The sequence below is a fragment of the Pleurodeles waltl genome, chromosome 10, assembly GCF_031143425.1.
Source record: "Pleurodeles waltl isolate 20211129_DDA chromosome 10, aPleWal1.hap1.20221129, whole genome shotgun sequence".
NCBI lineage: Eukaryota > Metazoa > Chordata > Amphibia > Caudata > Salamandridae > Pleurodeles > Pleurodeles waltl.
In genome coordinates, this window is record NC_090449.1 from 847,074,782 (window position 1) to 847,094,369 (window position 19,588).

Sequence of the window (19,588 nt, forward strand, 5' to 3'; positions counted from 1 at the left end):
GTGTAATATCATAATATCGCAACTAGTGTAGCAGATCCACAACTGTAGTCAGCACTATCTTGCACCTGTGATCAGTGCATCTACTCTCATGACTTTATTCATCAACATTGTACAAGCAGTTCCTGATTTGAACCAGTGGTTTCAGTGCGCGGCAATGAATATGAGGGCCTGATTTAGATCTTGAATGTAACAGACCCACAGTCGACTTTTCAACTGGAAACCTGCTGCATTGGTCCGCCCACCATATTTAAATGTTGATGGTGTCATAGATGAAAGCCTTTATTCGAACTGCCACCTCCATCAAGGAATACCGCCCTCGTCGCTGGCGAGAGAAGAAAAGGGAGATTCCGTCAGGAACCCAGACACTCTTCCAGCTGTGTAGATTTAGATGTAGATGTGCTGTACCCCCAAGAAATAAAGTGGCTGTCCAAACTTCATGTTGGAGTGGTGGATTGGAGGCGGGGGGAGTGGGAAAACTCACCTTTTTTCCCCATTTCACCCCGTTCTGGACTGGACAACACCTGTCATCACTGCTGCCATTGACCCATGGAGAAGAAACGACCCCTCCCCCCCAAAGGTCGTACTCAAAGGTAGAGACACCCCAAAGGTCGGACTCAAAGGTAGAGACACCACTTTGCCAGGGCACATTGGGTCCACTGCATGGGCAGACAGGACCACTCCAGGCTTATATATGTCACAGAATTATTTTTAATTCAATGTGACATGTATATGTCGGGGACACAAATGAGTCAGGTATGGATGGGAAAATACTTGTACTCACACATACGCAACTGTCATTATGGTGCCATTGGCAAATGAACGCTGGCACCATAATGACAGTACATTCATACCTGTCAACTGTGTCCATGTGTGCACATTGTTGGGGGACCTGTACTTGTCATGTTGTGCTGTGAGTTATGTGTGAGTCAGTACGTGTATGTGTGTGTGTGATTGGATTGGCTGGGTAAGGGGGAGGGAGCTGGAGTGGGTGATGTAGTTGTGTCTGTGTGTGTGTCACTTGCACGTGAGACCAATGTTTTGTACGTTGTGTTGCCATGTGACACATTCAGGTGAGTGTGTTCATTGTGTGGCAGACATTGTTGTGATGTGCGTAGTTGTGAATTTGTGTGAGCGTGCTTGTGTAGCTGAGTGTGCAGTTATGTTGGTTGTTGTGGTTGTGTCACATGTGGGTGCAGTGTCAATGGTGTGCGTATGTTGTGTCATGGATGTGTATTAATGTGTGTTTTCAGCAAGTGTGGTTTGCATTGTGTCAGAATGGCAATGGTTGTGTGAATGTGGTGTCTTGTGTAGTGTGTGATGCAGGTGTACATCTATCACTAAGGGACAGTGTGTGTGTGTCACTTTCATCAGTTTCATAGCCCCAGCCATTGTAAAAAGTCCATTGGGTCCTGCCGCCATCCCCCTCTGTCAGCAATCTGTTGCCAGTCAACCCACTTGCAGAGCTGTAACACCTAAATATGATGGGAAGAAGACTGTCAACCAGTCAACTTGACAGTCTTCTCAGGTCCGTGAATGACATGGCTTGGTGGTGCAACTGCCAAGATTTAAATCAGGCCCTAGTTCTCAACATCAACATGTATAACAGTCTGCCACTTGGTGGAGCTGTTTGTCTAGCTTAGAGTTGAGCACCAAAACAGTTGTTTGTTAATTCAATAAACATAAAAAATAATTAATACTTACCACCCACACTTTTCTTATAGCTTTGGCGGCCTGGAATAGTCTGAATTGTCACATTTGTAGGAGTATGATGGCTAGTAGTTGTGTTTGTGCTGTCATTGGCAGTGCTGGCAGGGGCACTGGCTGCTGCAAGTTGCAGTACCCTCCTGATAAGAGCATTGGCACTTATTGTTTTACAAATTAAGCACTGTGTACAGTCTGATCTGTCTTATAACTGATTCATTTATCAATATAGAGCCCTCGTTTTTCTTTTAAAGTCTCTTTATTTTCATTTCTCAATTTTGGCAACCCCCTGCATCCCCATTTGGTTCCTACCCTTCAGTTTTATTGTTCATCAGATCAGTGTTGCATGTTCAGAGCTTAAATGCTATTTACCTTGATCAAATGTGTGAAAAGAAAGCTGAGGTGTCACAGCCTGTGGTACTTTTGTGTTGGAGAACTAACAGAAACACACCATTAACACACATGGTTTTCCAACCAGCACCCGTCTGCCTTTTTATCATGCTGCCATCTTAAAATGTTTTATCAATCTTTCTTTCATGGGAGAACATGCTTGGGCCTCTGAAGTAAAAGTATATTAGAGTACATCTCAGGACAGCATAGCTTGTATCCTGGACCCAGACCTGGGCCTTAGATTCCAGTCTCATTATTGTACTGGATGTGGGAGCTCAGCTTGGGGTCATTGACATCAGATAGAGTCACCAGCTATGGTCAGGCGTCGCCATGCGCTCCATCTTTCATCTATCAATCGCATGCTGTCACATCCACAGTTCATCCATTCAGGTCCTAATTGCTTACCCACGCCCTAAGTACTGCCCTTTTCCCACCTCACAATTTCTACTCTACTTTTCCAAACCAATGACAGAACATGTAGCTTTCCATAATCTCATGTTAACTAGGCACAATATGCCACATGTACAAATGTCAGGTTTTGCGACTCGCAAATTGTGAGTCACAAAACATGATGTACAACAGTGTCACAGACACTGTTAGCGATTCCCAAATCTGTCGCAAGGGACCTGTCTCATTAATATTCATGAGGCAGGTAGCAAATTATGACTCGTTTGGGAACAGCCGCACTCATAGCGATGGTAGCCTGCTGGGGTCAGCAGACCACCATGTCTGTGAATGCTTTTAAAATAAGATTTCTTTTTTAAATGCAGCCCATTTTCCTTAAAGAAAAACGGGATGCATTTAAAAAAAAAAAATGAAATATTTCTGTTTTATTTTTCCAAGGTAGGCAGTGGTCCGTGGGGCCCCTTCCTGCTCTCACAAACTAATTGTGTCCCTATTTACAAATAGCATTTTATTTGCGAATAGGTAAACAGCGATTGTTTTGCGACTACATTCATGTTCACAAAACAATCAAACATACCACTGTGACTCACAATTAGGAAGGGATGCCCTTGGCACGCCCCTTGCTAATTGTGAATCGCAGACCTATTTTGAATTTCAGTAAATAGATTACCGAATCACAAGCTAGCATTTGAACATACCAAAGTGCTTTTTTCTGTGCACAAGCAGCCTGATTCTTTGACTTGGGCTGTTTCCGCACATAAAAAAGCTTTGTACATCTGGTCCAATATCTTCTTGACCGAAACAAATAAGGTGGTGTGAAATTCTGTATAGTAGGTTAACTTTGAGTGCCTTGTACATTCTGTATTGAATATATAGTCATGTAAAATAATTACCATAGGTTGGGTTGTTACCAGATCCAGTCGGGTATTGACCTCTCTTTGGTACAATAATTGACTTTTCTAAATTGAAGGCATCACATGTTTCTATTCAATTATAAATCATATTAATTAATGAATTCTTACATATCGCCATAAGAACCTTCTCTCAGAGTCACCATCAATAACAACAAGGTCTCCAAAATTGTTCCTGCAAAACTCTCTAGCTTTTTCCATTGGGAGTTCTTGGGTATTAAAATAATAGTGAAAATCGTTATTCACTATCCATCCATCATCGAGAATCACAAATTCTGAAAGATAAAAAACAAATTAATTTAGAGAAAGCATTCTCCGAAAAACAGAATATGCCAATTTACATGTGCGACATTTAGTCAAAGTACCATGTCGGATACGTTACACATGAATGGTCATGAATGATGAAGACTGAGACATCTCTACTGGATACATGTCTTTATTTTTAAAGATACTGCTGATAGTAATAAAATATTCAGATTGCATAGTATACACTAAGTTATAAGCTCTACAAAAAATTTACATCCATCTTCCTCACCCAATATTTATTCAAACCTGTGGAAAAAACTGTTAGAGACTAACATCTAAATTACGTAATGTAATAGATTACTGGATATCAACAAAGCCTGGTTCAGGTCACGGGTGATGATCACATCTGTTGTAGATGATCCTTGAATGTACCTGTTTCATACACATTAGTGCTCTCTCCATTCAGGTTCCAGGCTGGTCCGGCATCAACAGACAGTTATATTTAACAGTGCATGGTGGGAAGAATAATTAAAAAATGTACATTCCTTCATCATATTCTGCCTTTGCTTCACCAATAATTTGCTAAAATAATATCTGATCTACAAATATTTGAAAAAAGGCTATTTCAGGTAATTTAAGTATTGATTTCTATTTTATCTAAGCTTTTTAATTTTCCTTCTTTAAATTGGTCTGAGATTGTAGTGCTATGTTACTCATTTCATATATCATAAAAGGAGTCTCTCATACAGTATAGCAATTACGATTTTCAAAACCCCCTGTATTTATGGCCAACGTGTCAAAAGGTGACGAGAGACCTAAAGCACACAAATAAGCGAAAGTTCGAAAATTGAAAAAAGAATAGCGTCTGTCTGGAGAAAGGAACATATCAAAAAAATGATTTTGTAGATCTGTAATTCCGACATAGTTTACACAAAATCATCGCTTCTCTTGAGCCCCATAGCTGGAATGGCATTAACGCAAATATTCACAGAGTGTGCCATATAGATAACTTGTAACCATCTGACAAATATTGGATTGATGGTAATCCTCTGCATTCCCACTCACATAAATCCTCAAGAAACCCACTAGAAGACTTTCCCACTTCAAGCAGAATTATTTCCATCGGTTCCTTTACTATGTGTGCCCACTCAATCAGAACCATGGCTTACTCAAATGAGATGTAGGGCCTCTACCTGGTACAAATCCATGTAGACAAGAGGAATCAAGAGTGGTGATTTTGGAAGACAGACAATCTGGTATTTTTTTATATATTTTGAGGTCTGAATTTAACAGTGAAATTGGACACATGAACAGTAGTCTAATAAAACTTTGGAGCAATAACTGAGGATAGTACTTTCTGTTGTTCTGCTGGTATAGCATCTAGCCCAGCTGCTTTGTCCGGGGCACGGTTCTCTGTAGCCTTCGCCATTTCCTTATAGTCTTGGTTAGAGATGAGGCTATCCGATTGAATCATAGGAAAGACTCCATTGTCTAAATACTGATTGATACTGTCCGCAGATAAAATTCTTCTTAGTTTAGGTTTGTATAGGTCTATGTGAACAAGGTGGCAATATTTTTCATACTGTTTATGATTTGTCCTAAATCATCTCTGATAGCTGTAATTAAGTTGTGACTAGCTTGCTCCTTCAACATGTGCGCTAGTAATCAATGGGATCTATCTGCTTTCTCAAATGATTTGGGGCCAGATGTATCAAGCGATTTTGCATTCGCAAGTGCAAAAATAAGGAATTGCTAAAATAATAATTTTTAGTGAAAGCAACATGATTTTGCGCGTCACAAACAGCGTATCGTAAATAGCTTTATGAATTACCTAATAGCTATTTGTGAAATGCGAATTGCGACATCAATTTGCGAATCGCAGATAGCGAGCCGCAAAATCAGGTCGCTACTTGCAATACGCTGATTGCAACACTCAAAAACCGAATTGCATCAAGGATTCACAAATTGCGAATATTCGCAGAGTGGCCTTTTGCACATGCAGTTTACCACAAATTGAAATCAGGTGGTAACCAGGTGCAACCTATATAAAGAGGCCCAGAATGACTCAGCCTCTTTTATACAAAGGCTGCACCATAGTGATGGCGAGGAGAATGAGGATCTTGGCAGGTTTGAGGAGAGGGAGGAGGAGACAGGAGCGCATTTTCAGAGTGTGCATAATCCTTTTTGAATAGGCTGAGGTGAAAATTTATGAGAATTACAGGTTAAGCTCAGCCATGATACTTGACCTGATAGCTGAGCAACAACCGATGCTGCAGCGCACAACACACAGGACCAATAGTATCCCCCCCATGTGCAGGTATTATGCTCCCTGCACCTACTAGCCTCAAGGAACTATCAAGGGGTCATAGCAGCTGCTGGAGGGGTATCGCAGAGTGCCCTCTCTAGATTGTTCAACGCATCTTTCAATGGCAAGCTGAGCAGAATACAACAGTACTTAAGATTCCCCAACACCCCACAGAAATTACAACAAACTAAAATCAAATTCTACCAGATAGCACAGTTCCCACATGTCCTAGGTGACATCGATGGGACACATGTAGCAATCTGTCCACCATCGGCCACCGAGTACGTGTATCACAACCGTAAAAAACATCATTCTATGAACAAACAAGTGATATGCAATGCCTCCTATATCATTACCGATCTCGTGGCCAGATAACCAGGGAGCACACATGACTCTTATATCTTTCGCCATAGCGAAATTCACACAAGACTCCTAGCTGGGGAGTTTGGTAAAGGATATTTACTAGGTAATTTGATAGTTTACAATCAATCAATCAATTTATAAAGCATGCTACTCACTCGTCAGGGTCTCAAGGTGCTGGGGGGAGCTATTGGTCGAATATCCATGTCTTGAGGTGTTTTCTGAAGGCCAGGAGGTCTTGGGTCTGGCGTAGTTGGAGCAGTAGGGAGTTCCAGGTCTTGGCGGCGAGGTAAGAGAAGGATCTTCCGCCGGTGGTGGTGCGGTGAATGCGGTGGGACGGAGGCGAGGGCGAGGCTGGCGGAGCAGAGGTGGCGGGCGGGGGTGTGGAAGGTGAGTCTGTCGTTGAGGTAGGCAGGGCCTGTGTTGTGGAGGGCTTTGTGTGCGTGGGTGAGTAGTTTGAAGGTAATCCTCTTCGATACGGGTAGTCAGTGTAGCTCTTTGAGGTGGGCAGAGATGTGGTTGCAGCGTGGGACGTCAAGGATGAGTCGGGCGGAGGCGTTTTCGATACGTTGCATTTTCTTTTATAGTTTGCCCGTGGTTCCTGCATAGAGCGCGTTGCCGAAGTCCAGTCGGCTGCTGACTAGGCATGGGTGACTGTTTTTCTGGTTTCGACAGGAATCCACTTGAATATCTTGCGGCGCATGCGGAGGGTGTTATAGCAGGAAGAGGAGACTGCGTTGACCTGCTGAGTCATGCTGAGTGCTGAGTCAAGGATGATGCCCAGGTTCCGTATTGGGTGGTGGTGGTGGGGGTGGCTCCGAGGGAGGTAGGCCACCAGGAGTCGTTACAGGCAGAGAGGTTGCTGCAGAGGATGAGGACCTCTGTTCTGTCTGTATCTAGCTTAAGGTGGCTTGAGTCCATCCAGTCGGTGATAGCGTGAAGTCCCTTGTGGAGGTTGTTTCTTGCTGTTGTGGGGTCTTTCGTGAGGGAGATGATCAGCTGGGTGTCGTCTGCGTAGGATACTATGTTGATGTGGTGGGATTGTGTGATGTTGGCAAGGGGAGCCATGTGAACATTGAAAAGTGTTGGGCTGAGGGAGGATCCTTGAGGGATGCCACAGACGGTTTTAGAGTATTCAGACAGGTAGGGCGGAAGACAGACTCTCTGGGTTCTGCCGGAGAGGAAAGAGGAGATCAAGTCGAGAGCCTTGCCGTGGATTCTCGTGTTGTGGAGGTGTGTTCAAAGGGTGTGGTAACAGACGGTGTCAAAAGTTGAGGAAAAGGTCCAAGAGGATGAGCGCTGTGGTTTCGCCTTTGTCGAGCATGGTCCTGATGTAATCTGTGGCAGCAATGAGTGCGGTCTCTGTGCTGTGGTTCTTGAGAAATCCGGATTGGGAGGTATCAAGCGCTTTGCTGTCTTCTAGGTAGCGGGAAAGTTGTCTGTTCACGATTTTTTCAATGACCTTCGCTGGGAAGGGGAGGAGGGAGTTAGGTTGGTAGTTAATGAGGTTATCTGGATCTGCTTTGGGTTTCTTCAACAGGGCGTTGACGTCGGCGTGTTTCCATCTCTCCGGGAAGGTGGCTGTCTCAAAGGAGCTGTTGATGATTGCGCAGAGGTGGGGTGTGATGATATTGCTGGCTTTGTTGATGATCTGGTGCTGGCGCATCCTTCTAGCCATTTGTGCAGGTAGGTGGTGGCTGTGCTGGGGTCCCAGGTCCTGGGAGGGGGTGCCTGGGTGAGGGTGGAGATCCACTGTCCTGTTGAGATTCTGTTCCAGTAGCGGCGGGTGGGTTTAGTGGTGGGTGAAATGCTTCTAAAAGGAGAAATGGATGCACCGATTGTCGGTCCATAGGAGTTCGGTGGTGTGGCTGAAGGAGACGTGGTTGCTGGCTGAGAAGATGGGGACGAGTGTGTGTCCTGTGGTGTGGGTGGGTAACGTGACGGGTTGCTTGAGGTCGAGGTTGGCTAGGTTGTCGATTAGGTTGGTGGTGTTGATATCGTTGTTGTTTTCTAGGTGGAAGTTCAGGTCACCGAGGAGGAAAAGAGAAAAAAGAAAAAAACTATTTACTAGGTTCTTTCTGATTCCCGTGCTGTCTTCGCATTCCCTTCTCCCCCCTCCCAATTTAGTATATCCACACAGCTGAGGTGGCCACGCTTTCCCTCAAGCGTGGCTGGAGTTTGCGCTGGGCGCCTCCCGTGCCACAGACTCCTTGGACAGGCCTCCGGATTGGCAGTCAGTCGCCACGAAGCCTCCTCTTCCTTGATCATCGTTGGTAGTTCTTCTGGTCTCCTTCTCCTTGCCGGAAACTCCGCTGCTGCCGTCATCCATCCTAGTGTCCTCCTTTTCACGCCCGAGAAAAGCGCGCATCGGCTTCCCCTGCCCTTCTGTACCCGGAAGTGCAAGGGGATTGGGTGTCGCTTCATGCTCTTCTGGGTCCGAAGAGGCAGTGGCAGTTTTCTCCTCTCTGCAAGACGGGACCGCTTGCTGTAGCAGCGGTCCATCAAAATGATGCATAATAAAAAAGCATGATTGTAAAGATGAGAGTCGTGAATACAAAGACCCCCACCATCTTATAATAACATGAGATGTAAAATCCCTAGCATGGTGAACCTAATTCCTAACCCAACAAGAGCTAGGTGTGATAAACCTAATCTGCCAGTACCATGTCCATGAAAAGCACCCTCAACCCTTGTTACCTTGGAAAGAGGTCCAGGTCAGACTCCACAATGACGCGAAGGCTAGCATCAAGGCAACATGAGCATAGATGGCGTTGATAGCATCTGGTAGGAATCCTTCTGATAACCTTGTCTGTGTGAGATGCATTTATACAGATCTTGTGGGACTCCTGGCGCAGGTACGTTCCCAAACAATACATAAGGGGCAGGCTTGTGGAGGCAATTATCTAAACAATTCCCATCAAAAGTACATTATGATCCTGGCGGTCAGGGGGCGTGGCCAAGCGTCCAACAGGGCTGACGCCTAATTCAGGGGCTCCAGCCCTGGGTCACAACATCTACCCGAGATCCATCCCCCACATCGTGAAGAAGCCACACAACACACTGGGGAGGATAGGAGAGGTGCCGGGTATGCGGTGGGTCCCTGATAACAGAGCAGCAGCACCTGTGTGGTGATGGCAGCAGATAGCGGAGGCTTGTGACGAGGCCTCCCTCCCACCTGTTACTTCCTTCTCCTAGCGGCCAGTGCCAGGGGGAGGACGGTGGGAGTGGACAGAGGGTGGACCAGGAGTGGCCTGCCCTGATGGAAGCTGGGCGTGGTGCTTGATAGCAACGAAGTGCTGAAGGAGGGTGACAGTTGTGTGCATCACTGAGCCTGCGCACACAGACTTGGTGAGCGGGAGACCCGCTGATGGACGCGGGTCTCCAGGCGTGTTGTGCTGTAGCCTCCTGTTGCTCCCTGGGGGTGTCAGTGGCTGCCTGCCCCAAACCCACTGACAGAGTGGTGGGTCTGGCGCCGCTACAAAATTGGTGAGTACTAGTGCTTGCGGTCTGGTCCCGGGCCAGCTGCCTGTTGCAGCCCACTGTGGACGAGGGGGGAACCACAGAGAAGCCTGAATACAGCACTGAATCTGAGACTGCCACCATACAAGTAGAAGGGGAGCGAACTGTGTGAGGCAGCGCTATTGAGATAAGGTGTGTGGGGCCCCACTACATAATGGAGGACTGAAACAGTGATAAAGTGCTGATTTGTGAGGTGGCCCGGTGGCGGAGACCAGAGGAAGCGACTGGGAGCAAGAGGATCTGAATGGCCTGAGGACTGGCTCCAGGTTAGCCCCAGAAATGAGATGCAAGGATGGTGGTGGCAAGTGTAGAGTAGTGGGAGGCCGGTCAATGCTAGGTCTGCCTGCTCCAGAGAGCCCAGCCAGGCTCTGTCTGACTCAGTCTATCCACACCCTTAGGGTACTAATAATGCACTAAGAACCATCCTACGCCGCCTGAAACCGGGCTGGGGTGATAGGTCCCACGCGCACCTCTAAGCAGTAAACATCTGGAGCATTATGTGTGGCCCACTGACCTTACTGGGAGAATTCTTTGTCAAGATAGGGCGCAACAAAACTAAGCCCCCTAGGCTGGAGAAATATGAACAGCACCTCTCCCCACCCTCAGAAGACTTAAATTCCTCCACGCCACCTGAATGTGTTCCCTCTCAAGAGACGTCAGGGGATAAGCTAGATCTTACCTTACAGGAAATACATGACTCCTGAAAGATACCGGAGCAAATTGGTGGGCAGAGTCAAATCGTCGGAACAAACATTGGCTGCTTTAGCACTGGCGCAGGCAGAGCATGACTCCATGTTGAAGCAACTGCACAAAATAGTGGAACAACTTCAATACCGAGCCAAGGATGCCGAAGGCAGAATCAGCAGGAATAACATCCAGATAGTGGGCATTCCTGAATGTCCCACACAATGCATCGAGACCTGGCTAAAATTGAAGGTGGCACCTGAGGGCCTGTCAGCCCAGTAGAACAGGTGCATTGTGTGCCTGCCAGGAGACCCATCCCGGGGTCCGCGCTGTGGCCAACAGCGGCAAAAATACTGAACTACAGAGACAGAGACATGCTACTTCAGGCAGGGCGGGACCGTGCACCAATCAGTGTGGATGGCTCCAGAGTATCTCTCTATCCAGATTACAGGATGTTGGTCCAACGTCGCCGGTCTTCCTTCCTAGAGGTTAAGAAGCACCTCAGAGCACAGGGCCTTGTACAAGCATTGATCTTTCCTGCAAAGTTGAAAGTTATACACAAACATCGTTCTCATTTCTTTGATTCTCCAAAGACGGACAGAGAATGGCTAGATCAGAATTTCCAAGGAATGCAGAGTGACCAGCAACAGGAGTTTGCAACACAAAACCTTGGCCATTGGACTCAGCGCACCTGCCGTAAACAGAGTGCTGTGAACAATGGAGGGGGAGGTCCGTCCCCATGGCAGGTGTGGAAAAGTCAATTGGAGGCCATCCAACTTACTACTTCTCTGCGGGACCCCAACCGCAGGTCCAGCGCGGAGTCGTCCATGGCAGGGGACCCAGATACTAAAACTGAGGGCAGTGTAGCATTGTTCCCAATTGTTACGCCACAGACTGCTAACGACCTATGCAAATGAAGGGCTGACTTTATTGTTGCTTTCCTCCACTTAAGGGATCCTGTGGGCGCTGCTGGAAAGAACCTCCAGCTCTTTGCACTGTGGCCTGAATCACTACTCTGATACCTCTCTGATGACACTGTGATTATCAACCGCCATTACATTGGCACTTCATCAACTATGTGTAATATCCTTGTTTTATAAGCTTGATGTCAGGGATACCTATGTAAGTAGCTCATTCCTGATGAGACCTGGGTCTGGACCTTGAAGAGGTGTTATGGTTGCACTCCAAATGTATAGTTTGGTGTATGAGCCAGGGCCCCCCACTATCATAAGCCTTGGTATCTTTATGTTTATATAGTTTGTTATAATAATTACTTTGATCAAGCACAGCTGTCCACGCTGGTCCACGTATTGGGTAGGGTTGTTGTTTGTTATTGGTACGTTTCCATCATCACTGAAACACAGGGGGAACGCAGTAGGGCCATGGGGTTGAAATGGCTTCACAATCCCTACATTAATGGCAATGGCCATGACTATTAAATCATACAATATAATTTCTTGGAATATTAGAGGACTTGGAATGCCCAATAAATGACACAGGGTACTAGCATAACTACACAGACACCACGCTTATCTTGCCTTCCTGCAAGAAACCCACCTTACTACACCAGAAGCCCTAAAGCTACAGCGCGAGTGGTGGGGACAAATATTTCACACCTCCTTCTTGGCGAATGCTCGGGGAGCAGCCATATGGATTAGGGCGGGAATTCCATTTTTTCAGTCCAAAACACTAAAATGGATTCACAAGATAGATATGTATTACTCAAGGGACTCTTGGGTGGAGAGCAGTTAGTACTGGGTTGTTTTTATGCACCACAACAAGAACAAGACGCTTGTTATCAGACTGGGCTCACCTTCCTTGGGTACTAGGGAGGGGGACTCAAATGCAGTGCTGGATGTTCTCCTCGACCGTCCACACCCGAACCTTCTGAGTGCTGCACCAGTTTGCCAAGCCAGAATATTGCGCAACTGATTTGAGGGGTGGGACCTGGTAGATGTATGGTAGAATCGTAATGTGGACGCGAATGAATATTCCTTTTTTTTCCTACCCACATATGCTCTATTCCCGCTTAGACCGATTCTTGTGTACCTCCAGCTTGCAATCCCACATAACCCATGCCACATATTTAGGTAAGACGCTGTCTGACCATAACCCGTTCGAGATCCAACTGAACTGGGGAAGGATACCCACCCCGACACCAACATGGCACCTACAGCCCACACTCTTGGAAGACACGGTCTATAGGGCTACACTAGTTACTACTATAGACACATATTGTTCAGAAAACACAGACACTGCTACTTCCCCACTGAATGAATGGGAAGCCTTTAAAGTTATAATATGGGGGTCCTCCATTTCTATGTGGGTGCGAGCGCAGGCCGAAATTCTGAAAGACCTCATACACCTAGAAAATAATTTGGGTGCTGTAGAGCAAGAGGCGACCCTAGGCGACAACAGGCCTGCACAATTACAAATAGCATGGATCCGTCATGAGAACAAACTGGGTGCCCTTCTTGCCAAACTAATCAGGTCACAACAATCTCCCATGCCTATATCAATGAGACAATCTCCACAGTTGGGTATAGTAAATAATCAAACTAGCATTAATGACGCCCTTCGTCTCTACAAAACTGATTTATATGCTGCATCGCCACCTGCAGCCCATCACTCCATACATAGGTTTCTGCACCAACACCCGCTTCCACAGGTGACACCATTAGAAAGAGAGGCGCTGTGAGCTTCAATCACGACCACCGAGATCTGTGAGGCACTAAACGAGAGATGGCACGTAATAAACCCCTGGTGCTGATGGATTGCTGGTGGAATGTTATGCCACAAACGCAAATCGCCTGCTTCTCCGCCCAGAAAAGTTGTATAAGAGATCCCTTGAAGAAGGAATGCTTCCAGCTACTACCCGAGAAGCAGTGGTGACTTCGCTTCTTAAACCGGATAGACCTCCCACCCAGATGCCCTCTTATAGACCCCTGTCTATTCTAAATACAGAATATAAACTCCTTAGTAAAGTATTAGCGCGCAGACTACTCCCACTACTGCCACGCCTGCTGATCATGGACCAAGGTGGATTTGTTCCACGCCGTGGTACATTGATGAACATCCGCCGACTATTTCAGTTGATGGATGAGTCAAAACACCAGGATTGTTCTCTGTCACCCCTCAGCGCAAAAGATTGGGGAATTGTGCTCAACCCCACTACCCATGCTTGCTCCTTATATGCAGATGATATGATACTTTATTATAGGGATTCGCTGCAAGGCACAGAGAGGACGGCGCAGATTCTTTCTCAATTTGCACTCCTTTCAGGGCTCAAAATTAATCCTGATAAATCATATGATTACTCCTTTCGGGGCACCTATTCGGAACCTACGGTCCAATTTGGACCCATGTCCACCGCAATAGCACCTGTCTCTTTCCGAATTTACAGGGACCAAGTGGATCTGCTAGATGGACGATTACATTGCTCCGATCCCAAGTCAACTTCTGGATCACTCTACCCCTTTCATTAAAGGGGAGGGTGGCACTCGCGAAAATGGTACTGTTACCGCATATCTTATACCATTTTGTGAACTTGCAGATTATGGTATCGCCCTGCATATTTCGGACATTGAACTCCTTACTGATTAATTTCATATGGGGGAGAGGTCATCGCCACGTCGGTCTGACGAAACTACAGCTACCCCAGACATGGGTGGCTTGGATGCGCCAGACTTCAAGGCCTACTGTATTGCTGGCCAACTTCAACGGCTGTCCTACTGGCTAGCTGGCCATAACCTGGAAGAAATCAATTGTACAGCTGCGATGTGGAAGAAGGGCTTCATTCACCATCTACTATGCCCAGGGTCCCCAAAATTACCCATCGTGGTTACCTTGCAATTGCTTACAGCGTTGGCTTATTGGAAACTAACAACATGCTACACAGTGCAGCAACTTCTACAAGAGAAGAATAGAGGAGGGGAAAAGGAGGCAGTTGTAGGGGTGGCGAGGACAGAGGAGAGGGGGAGACATAAGAGGTGTGGGTAGGAGGGAAGAGTGGGAGAAGTAGAGAGGAGAGGGCCAGGAGGGGAAGGCTTTATTAAAGGTAGTTTCAGTGCAGTCAACATCATATCTTTTAGTAATGTCATAGATACATCCCACATCTTCAACAACCCACCTGTGCAATAAAATTGGACGCCGAAAAGGCCTTTAACAAAGTTTCCTGGTATTTTCTTCATGTAGCCCTTACAGCAATTAATCTCAGACCAATCCTCTCCAGAATGATACTTGCACTATATAAGGAGCCCAAAGCCAGAATTGTTATCAATGCCACCTTATCAAACAGCTTCAATTCACAGCTAGCGACTAGACATGGGTGCCCTCTGCCTGCTCCTTATTAATAATTGAGAGAACACCTTTATCACCAATACCCCATTTTAAGCAGCCCGCAAAACACTGCATTGTATACATATCACATCCCACTCTTCACAGCACATGCTGTCTCCACAATACCTAATATTATATCAACCATTAAAGATATGCCACGGTTTCTGGCTATAGCCTTAATAGAACAAAACATACATTCTCTCCCTAAATGTTCGCACCCATAGCCCAGTCATTGTGAATGATTATTTAAATGAGAGGCATCAACAGGAAAGTACAGTGAAGTCAAAATGTCCATGCCAGAGACAACTATTAACCTGGGAGCTGGGTGCCTAATGTACCTGTGATACTCCCTGCTGTGATGGGTTGCAAGATCTATCTCTGGATCTCCCCATTTTGGGAAAATGTGAGCTCGTGCCACGGATTCATTTCCAGCTTGTGACAGACTGAGAGATGAGGCAATCAGCCTTTGTTTACAATGCGCCCACTTGAATGGCTGCCGACAGCCCAATTCCTATGAATCCGTCTCGAGACCAGAGAAGAATGGCTTCTTCTCAGAATCGTTATCGTCATCATCTTTATTGTTTTCAGGAGTATGCCATAAAAGATGCGAGATTAAAATAACACAAATATAAATGTCAAAAGTATATTACATAAAAAAAGGACGATAAGGGGGGGAAAAGTGGAAAAAAACAGGAAATCAATTTCTGCATTACAGGACAGCATTTTCTTTTGGGAACATAATTGTAAAGGTCAGATGAAAGCAACAGTGTCAGCGGCTTTGATGCTATAAACAAATAATAAACTGAACTGCACATGACGTTTATGGTAGCATTTTCAAGAAAGGCCATACATCCTGCCCTGGCTTGTGACAAACATACAACTCGTCTCATCGTGTAGTTATCAAGTTGGACGCAAAGTACAAGAACTTCCCTGCAAGTTAAAGAAGGCAAAGGCTTGGGAAGGGGAAAAGACTGCAGTTTTTGTTGATTGTGCAGAATCGCAAAAATATGTAATCTTAGTAGCACTCCCGCCATACCCTGTACTCATAGCCCCGGATCAGAGTCCAAAAACGGTCTTCCCGTCCTAATCTATGCAACCAAACTATATTTGGATACAGTCATATACATTAAGGGGATATCTGTAGCAACGTGTTAGCGCATTGGTACAAACCACTTCAAAAGTGAATCTTTGGGCTTTTTGCAAAATAATTAAAGCGATGTTGGGTCACGGCCATCGAAGTCGCAGGGGTCACTGGATGCATGATTGCAATTAAACTTTGACAAATAAACCCTGGTAGGAAAACCACCAAATCTAAAATTAAGGTAAAGAGTTCGCATGCCTCAGGTAAAATGTAATTGAGATAACTTTCTGCCCCCAGCAAGTACTTTACACAGAGGTAATTGGCAGTCAGCTGCAAGGGTTCTGTGACTCTAAAGAGGTGCTTTAGTTTAGAGTGCCAGTAAAAACCCTTAACTAATAGCATCAGGGGTAATTGTTGCAGAGTGTGGCCACTGATATTTGTACTCGAGAACGTCTAGCATTACTAGAAACCTTATTGTGTTCAGACACTTCAACTATGGATCTTGAAGAGTCTCCCCTATATCGACTTCTTTTCAGTCTAAGCCAGTACATCATGGAGAAGAATGCGACAGTGCCGATATGGATCTGGGACCAAACTCCAAGAACAGGGAGACAAGTTTTATTGCAGAGGCCAGTTTTAGCAGCACCCTTTAAACGCCATTCACTATTATGTGCAGCTGTTTGATACTGTGGTAGACCCAGAGTTTCGCTCCATGGATTGTGGATGCAGTTGGTTTCTGCCTGTATGTTTACAGCATTACATTCTGAGATCCACTGCAAATTTTATTTTTGCGACACTGTGTGGCATTAAGTTTAAGGGTAGCTGATGACTTGTCAATGTGGTTGCTCCAACTCATTTTGTATTTGAAGCATATACTCAAGTAATCATACAATGATACCGTTTCAAGAGTTTGCCCACCAACCCTTTGGCAGCCTCTGGAATGGGATGAAGGTGACAGTGTCATAATCCTTGTATTCAAAGAGGTCTTCTTTATTACTACAATATCTCTTGAAATTGGCCAGTGACCTATGAACTTCATTTTGTGTCTGAGATAAAATGACTACACCATCAGCAAAAAGTAAAATATTTATTTTTGTACAGTACACATGTTTTTTCCAGGAAAATGCCATCATTGATATGCATGCACCCCCTTGAACACAACAGGGGATAGGAAAAAAAGTCACTACATTCCCTTGATGCTTCATATTGAACACGTGTTAATCTCCACATGCAAATTTTCAGTTGCTTGTAGCAGTGCTTTTTCATTTCCCAAATATTTATAGATTGACTAGCTGAAAGGCCGATTTGAGATCTATAAAGGACTGATAATGGTACATTCAGTAGCTTTGTATATTTTACACAATTTATATGCAATCTGATTGCCTGGTCGATGGTACTAATACCTTTGTGGAACACAGCATGGATATCCCAAATAATTTACTTTTTGTCAGCCTATGCCTGCAGTCTGTTTAGCTGGGCATGCCCAAAAATGTGTACCATACTATCTAGAAGAGATATAGGCCTGTATTTGCAAGGTAATAGCATGCTGACTTTCCTGTGCAGGGTTAATATTACTTCAGATAGCTAAGAAGGAGGGTTGGATTTGGAGACAAGTACTGCATTGAAAACTTTAGTCAGGACCTCCGTTCATAGCTTTATATCAATGCAAAACTTGGCTTTAGGCAAAAAGTCGGGTCTGAGGTTTTTGTGAGCTCCTGAATAGTTATTCTATTTCAGGTCAAAGGAAAATGCACACACCGCGTGTAGATGGTTCTATAAGTGTTTTCTTCCCAGGTGCCTGTCCATGAGTCACTTTGTCTTTTTGGGTTCCAACAGCGTATAGATTTTTAAAATGTTCCACCAATACATTAGTACTAATGTGGTGCTTTTGTATATTGACTTCTCCTCCTTAGACCCTTGAGATTAGAACCCACAATCTTTTGCCATTTTTATTGTAGCTATCTTTCACATATCTTTTCAAAGGGCTTGCTGGTGTGCATTTCCCTCACAAGAGCTTTGTACTCCCTCCTTAGAGCTCTGAAGTGCTTTTCTTAGATGGGGCCCCACGATTCGTGGGTTGAACCCTTGATAGCAATAATTTTGTCTCTCCATGCCGACCTCATCAAACCAGTTATAGCCCCTTTTTATTCCATAGACCTTACTCATATGTGGCACTGACTAAAACAAAGAAAGGTCTTTCATTATGATATATCTAAAATAATTTTAGGCTCCTAAGATTCGGATGTAAGAGTAGCAGGAAAATGGTCACTAAGGTTGTCCATCAACAGACTGCCTTTCTTTGATAATCATTCCAGGTCCTATTTCAGAGCGCTTCTATTTTTGAAAAGTGCAATTGTTGGAATATATGAAACTGTAAAGGAAGCCTTAAGATTAATGTCACACATGAGCTGATTGTGAGAAACTGGGTTGGTGGTTGACTGGAGTGTGAGCCCTGGTTAAGCAACAGCAAGAATCCCTGGCAGGGTGATCCACAAAAAGTCACTAAGGTAACCTGTGCTTAAATCTGAGTAGCTTGGTGTAGAAAGCAGTTAGGCTTAACTTAGAGGCAATGTGTAAAGTATCTAAGCAGCACATAAATAGTAATGAAGTGAAAACATGAGGGTCGTGGCCTGGCTCGACATGATGTAGGATGCAACTCTGTTGGACTCTGGACATCTGTGACCGATCCACCACAATCAAATGCTTTTGTCGCGTGGGCTCTCATTGTACCAATAGGGCTGCTGCATTTGGGCAACAGCATCACCTGAATTGTGGAGAACTGAGTCCAATCCCACACCGTGTGACAACTGTCAGCCTAATCTGTTTCTGGCCAGTTAGCAACGCCTCATCTCCACAAGGACAGGGATGATCTATGACTTCTCAGGGAAATCGTGGTGTATCAGATCTCATCCTTTTCTCACAGTTACATTAGTCTCACACATGCAAAGAGAAACAGAGGCAGGAAATGGATCAATAAGATTTATTGATTCAGCTTTGTCTTAGGTAAAATAACATGAAATGCAATAATTAAAATGATGAAACATACTAGAAGCAAAATGGTGACAAGAAAAGTGAAGCACAGGAAAAGTTCTACCATACTGTCACTCTGCACAATATGTGTAATTCCTACCTAAGTTATGTTAGAGCACAGCAGGATAAGCCCTAATCCGTCCTTCAGGACTCCCCCCGGGAAGACATTATCCCCCATACCTGAGTAGGACAGTATTGAAGAAGCCTGTTATCTATAGAAACACCACCCACCTGTGGGGCAGGGAACAGGTGCTCGCTGAGAGTCAGACAGCATACGGTCGTGGTCAACTGTCTGGAACCTCCCTCTAATGTGCATGGGACAGGGACATGTTTTTATAATAAAACAACTGATGTTTTGAGAAAGTGTCCCTATGTAAAAATAAGTGTGTTTCTGTGAATGTTAGAGATGCAGTGTATCACTTGTGCCAACAATCTTATTTCGCTGCAGCCTTGAAGAAAGCACAAAGTGAAAGAATGTTGTGCTAAGAAAATGTAATGCTTTCCTAGGCGAAATAACAAAAAAATAAAGGAAAATAACACACACAGACAAATGTTTCAGATTCTAGAGGAATAAAATGAAATAAAATGAAACATTACTAGGCTAAAGGGCACAAGCAG

At 45.0% G+C, this 19,588-nt stretch overlaps 1 protein-coding gene across 1 annotated transcript in view; it reads right to left on the reverse strand.

The window, feature by feature from the left end:
• Positions 1 to 19,588, reverse strand: part of LOC138261947 (macrophage mannose receptor 1-like) — a 683,716-nt gene that overhangs the window by 349,422 nt on the left and 314,706 nt on the right. The window contains exon 17 of the mRNA XM_069211540.1: positions 3,519 to 3,682. Coding sequence (XP_069067641.1) covers positions 3,519 to 3,682 — 164 coding nt within the window. The remainder of the gene's footprint in view (positions 1 to 3,518; positions 3,683 to 19,588) is intronic.